General features: G+C 37.3%; 1 protein-coding gene across 1 annotated transcript; it reads right to left on the bottom strand.

Annotated features, from left to right (window-relative positions):
- Nucleotides 1-855: 855 nt before the first annotated feature.
- Nucleotides 856-3,724, bottom strand: LOC110798420 (protein OCTOPUS-like). The gene has a single exon (XM_022003593.2). The coding sequence runs from the start codon at nt 3,328-3,330 to the stop codon at nt 1,159-1,161; it is 2,172 nt and encodes a 723-aa protein (XP_021859285.2). The 5' UTR covers nt 3,331-3,724; the 3' UTR covers nt 856-1,158.
- Between the last annotated feature and the right edge of the window lie 2,313 nt (nt 3,725-6,037).

The raw sequence follows: 6,037 nt of genomic DNA, 5'->3' as shown, positions 1-6,037 counted from the left end.
GTTTGATCCCCATTTTCTCCCACGGGATTTGGGCAATCAACCTCTTTCCGTGTGAACATCATTCGTCTATCTGTGTCTAAAGTTGTCTAAGATGAATTCGGTGCAAATGTGTCCATAATCTAATTTACGAAGATGAACACCAAAGTACAAAGTAGTAAATACAGTAGTTGTTTATATTCTACGTGCGGACAATAGACACCTTGCATTATTTAAATTTGTAAATTGCGCGCTTCTGTCCATCCGGATTAACTTTAGTGAATTGTTTTAGTACGGGATTTAGTTGGCACGTTATTGGTAGGGAATAGAGGAAGTACGAGTAGAAAATGTTATTAATATAAAAAAGTAATAAAGACAACGAAAATATATTCCTCCATGCTCATGATTTAGGAACCACATAAGTGGCTCTTCCTCCTGGCCCCTGTATGATACTGTATGGTAAGATCTTTGTACCAATATTTCTCCAAATAACTGTTCTGAAGACACGGGTGTATCAGTGTATGTAGTAGCTTCATCTCTTACCTTACCTACCTTAATTACATCATCATCAATTCCAACAGAGATCTATAGATCCATTCCAAACACGGACTAATAATTCGCAGTTCTAACTATCAGAGAGATTTATAGAATACAAATCTGTAGTATGAATGAATAACTCTAATACAAATCTATAGAATACAAATCTGTAGTATGAATGAATAAGTAAACAAACAAGCTTAAGTAAATTAAGATACAGTCGATAATAAAAGAAGTAGTTGCAAGACAGTGCAACAAAAGGACAGTGGAATTTGTCATCAGCATCAGAGAATAGATAGGTTCTTGAATGGAAGCAGCAGAAAAAAATCATGAGAAAAGACAGACAGAATTAAACTTCCTCTGAGAGTCTGAGGAATGTTTATTATAAGATTAGAGTGATTCAGGAAGCCACTTTTTCAGTATACATTCCTGATTCCTGCTACTGTGGTTAAAACAGGGGAAAATTAAAACTAAAACAATGTACAACCCAGTTTTGGTCATTGATCAAAGAAAGAGATTTCTGATGAAACATGAAACCTTAAATGCAAGGGTGCTTTTATAATATTAACCATAAAAGGAAACAGAGAAACTATATTAGACATGAATCAATCAATAGAAACCCATCAGAATTCAGAATGATCAAAGTTAATAGAATCGTAACACACTCCTTGCGAAGGAATGTGAATAAGCTGGTTTCGGTTTCCCTGAGCTTCCCCTTCGGCTACCTCTCATTGGTGTCAAATAGAACCGTAACATCCCATTGTTATCAGTAGTATGAGTACTATTATGACTCGGAGAGTATCTTGCACTCCGATTCCTCTCTAATACAAACTCTTCCTTTTTCTTTGTACCACCACCACCACCACCACCACCACCACCACCCGCCTTCTTCATGCTACTACTACTTCCAAATGATCCTGTTGCTGCACCCCCTACGTTATATGAGTTCCTCCAACTCACACTGCTATTACTTCGAAACATGTTTCTACTAAAACCTCCTCTTGGATCACCTTGCCAAGACTCCGAGTATGACCGCTCTACCCCATTTGGTATTGACCTACTGTATCTATCTTCATCGTCACCTTTCGTATTACCTCGCCGATAAATTAAACCCCAAATGTTCCATGCCCTCCATCTACTAGACTTCTTTGATCCTTTTCTGTCACAGTTACTACCTATCACTGAAGCATTATCCCTATATCCCATATCAAAGCTCTCTGAATAATCATCTCTAAGCGAATTAGTATTAGAATTAGAGTTCAACATATCCAACCCCCTAAAATCCCTATCACCACCACCACCACCACCACCACCACCACCAATACCAATACCAATACCAGCAACAACTTTGGTACCATTTAAATAGTCTGCACAAGGAGGTGAGATCTTGACACCACACTCATTCTTCATCTCATCCATTTCAGCAACCACAGCAGCTGCAGTCTTCCGAATGGAGCTAGACCTGTCAAGACTCTTTCTCCTCCTGGACGATGAATCCGAGTAATAATCTTTAGTCTGGGAAGCACCACCAGGAAAAGGATCATCCCCGTTAATTGAAACCGAACTCCTCCTTGGTTCCTCCACCGGAATTTGAGCATCTTTCCTCAACACCGCCACTGGAGGTGGTGGAGCATCCTCCACTACTGAAACCATAGGCGGTATCATCCTCGGAAAATTCCTACCAATCAAATAACCATCCCAAGAAGCTCTAGGCTCATCAAAAGAACACCTGGGATCATCAAATGACATCCTCCCAGCATCAACTGAATACCTCCCTGCCGTAGCGGCATCAACGGAAAACCTCCCAGCATCAAGAGAAAACCTAGGATCAGTATCACAAGATCTCCTCCCAAACCCATAATCAGCAATTTCAGATTGAGTATCCCTGTAATTCCGGCCGGCATTACTCTTTTTACCAGTCACTTGTACAGTATGAGACCCACCCATATGCTTTTTAATCTTCTGATTATTGTTCTTCCTAGTCCACGCCCTCAATTTTTTGCTAAAAACCGAGGCCGCAGACCAAAAACTTCCTTTGGAATCCTTGTTACCCACCTTCTTATTCTGCGAATCTAGATCAATATGGTCTTTCATTGGCTTCAAATCAACCGTCTCCCGTTGCGAAATTCGACCCACCGCCTGCTCACCCGACGAGTTTCTCACCTTATTATCCACACTATTGTAATTATTATTATCATCATTGCACTCAACAATTTCCTCCTCTATAACCTGGATTTCATCCCCATTATCAATGCCCTCATGAAATTCTTCCTCGGCCGCCTCGCCTACCACGTGATCGCCGACGCCCAACTCTCCAGCCTTCAATTCAATCACCGCTGAAGAAGTCGAAGGCTCATTAATTACAGGATGGTGGATTTGTTGTGCACAGCGCTGCTCCTGTGAGAAGAGAGAGAAAAGAGTGCTCCTCCCACGAACGTCGCAAGACTTTCGCTGCGGTTCGAAAGCGCCGGAGAATCCAAGGAAACCCCCCTCGTTCTTTCCCCCGGAAAACGACTTCGTTCGTCGGAGTTCCGGCAAAAAAGAGGTCGAACTCGGCCTACCTCGTAACGCGGGCCCACCACCGCTGTCGTTGTTGTTACTACTGCCAGGCTTAAACAATGATTTAAGAGCAGATGAAGCGGATTTACGGCCGGAAGTGACGGTAGTAGAGGACGATTTATCTAGAACCGCTAAACGTTCACAAAGACAAGAAGGGCAGAATCCAGTGAACTGCTCATCAGGGTGACGGTCACAGCTAGTGGATTTCAAATGGGGAAGCGGTGGTTGTGGTGGCGGCGGTAATTGCTCAGGATTCATGCCCAACTGAATTTCCCCCTCCCCCTTTCTCCCTTGAAAGATTACTACTGCTACTGATATTACTGGTGCATAATTTTTGACAAAAAAGGGAGAGAGAAAAGAGAGTAGTAAGCACAGCAGAGGTGGTGTAGTTGAGGTGGAGTGTTCCAACGGACAGGAAAGAGCAAAGCAACGGGAAAACGATGGAATTATAATTTGTTTTGTTTTGTTTTGTTTTGTTTATAATTTAAATTTAGTTTTGTGTAGTCACACACTCACACCTGGGGAGATGGATTTTTGATATTTGAGGTGGGGTTATTTACTTTTTCTTTTTGGTTTTATAATTTGATGGTAAAGCCTTTTTCAGTCTCTATCTCACATAGACATAGCCTTATTTTTTCTTTAATTTCCGTCAGCCTCGCAATTTGTCTGTATCGGTTTGCTTTTTGGGGTGTTGCTTTAAATTCTTTACGCGCAGTCGATTTAAGCATACGACGCTCTCTTTCTCTTTCTCTTTCTCTTTCTCTTTCTCTTTCACACTTGGAAAATTGAAAAGGACGGATTCACTCTTTTGTTGCTCGTCTTGTCCTTGTAACGGAACGGATCGTTTTCTGTGTTTCCCTTTTTACTTTTACTACTCTTTCATTTAGGCGCGCTATGTCGTCCAATTTTTTTTACCGACCTATTTTTTTTATATTACCACTCCATAGTCGCTACCAAAACTTGCATACTTTTTCGTTTATAATTGTTTGCCCTGTGAAAGAGTATTAAAAATTGATTGAGTAAAAGTTGGAAGAGATAAAAATAGCGGGACCAAATGTATTTTATGTGATAGTAAAGTTGTGTTTTCCATAAGCATTTATCGTAACAGAGCAATCTTTTGAAAATTGATTAAAATGACAAATGAGACAAACAAAAAGGGACAGACGAAGTACTTTTTAACATATTTTTATAACTAGGTAATCTCAGACACATAACTTCATTTTTTATAAGAAACCATATTACTCCCCACATGTTTTTCAAGAGTTACATGTTGACCGATACAAAGATGAAGAAGTTGAGTTGATTTTCTTATAATACTAATCCGTCCTTTTTTATTCTTTACGTATTCCGTTTTGCGTGTCTCATTTTTTTTATCTTTACATTTGATATGTTTTCCTCTTACATTGTAACATAAATGTCCTTAATATTCTGTCAAAAATCGTGCAATTAATTATTTTAATTAACTAAAATCATTTGGTGCACTAAACCTTTTACACTTTCCTCCCCTCAAAAAAAATAAAAAAAATAAATTAACACTTTCTTATTGAGACATCAAAATTTCTCACACTTTCCCAATGTCATATTTTGGATAAAAGTGAAAACATTGTCAATAAACTTAAGTTGCATTGTTTAAATTAAAGAAAATGAAGAATCTTTATCAACATTAGTTAGTTGTTAAATGGCATACATGATACAAAATGTAAAGAATAAAAAGGGAGGGAGGGAGGGAGGGAGGGAGGGAGGGAGTATATGTGTAACATTGAAAAGAAATAAAGTATCCAACAATAAAATATGACAATGTCCTTAATGGTCATTTTACATATTAAACAACTACTCCCTCCGTCTCTTTTTGTTTTTTAAGTTTTCCTTTTTTGGTATTTCAAAATGTTCTTTACATTTCCTTTTATATTATCACATAAATGACTTAGTAGTCTATCAAAATTTGTGTCAAATTATTATTTTAGCCAATTAAATTCATTGGGTCATTTAATATCTCACACTTTTCCATTGGGACATTAAATTTTTCTCATTTTTCAATATTAGAATTTTGATAAAAGTGAAAACATTATAAATAAACGTACTTTATCTTGTTTAAATAAAAAAAATTGAGGAATCTCGATGCAAATTAATTAATCGTTAAAACGCGTGAAAAATATCAAACGTAAAAAACAAAAAGAGACGGAGGGAGTAACAATTAACATGTATTTTACCAAATACTCTTACACAAGCAGCTAATTCAACAAGATAGTCAAACCAGCTAACAACTAATACTCCGTAACTCCTAACCAAACATGACCTACATCTTACCTAAAAAACCCTAGCCGCTCTTCTCCCTCTTTTTTCTCTCTAGGAATTACATATCTCAAGGTTTCCTTGGTTGAAATAGCCAAATTTCACTTTAATTTTTTTATTTCATGTTTTGTCATTAAATTCAATGAAACTACGGTGTTAGAATGTACGGAGTAGTAAGTTTCTTTACGGTGGGATTAGTTAATTACTTTGGATTTAATATAGTTTCAGTGAAATATCATCATAAATTTGGTTCGTTGGTAAAGAATTACACGAGAGTGTAACGGTCATCAAATTTTCAAGTTGACTTAGATGAATCAAATGAAATCGTTCATACGGCTACAACATATCGTTAGACCATATCTTAAAAAAATATTGTATATTCTAATAATATGGAAGAGAGATAGCCTACAGTGCAACATTATCCCACAACCCAATATCTTCCCAAGGTTCGTAGTTTTAGAAAAGAAATACCTCTTTTTAGTTCAAGTTGTTACGGAGTATGTATTAATTGCTAAATTCGATATCTATTATAAATATATGACTTTTAATTAATGAATTGATTTTACTATCAAAACAACAGCAGCAGCAGCAACAACAACAACAATAATAAAAAGTTGGATATTTCAATAATATACAGGAAAATTTGGTACTTATCCATTTTGTACACAACGTT

Source organism: Spinacia oleracea, chromosome 5, assembly GCF_020520425.1.
Source record: "Spinacia oleracea cultivar Varoflay chromosome 5, BTI_SOV_V1, whole genome shotgun sequence".
Classification (NCBI taxonomy): Eukaryota; Viridiplantae; Streptophyta; class Magnoliopsida; order Caryophyllales; family Amaranthaceae; genus Spinacia; species Spinacia oleracea.
This window is presented reverse-complemented; position numbering and strand designations above follow the sequence as displayed.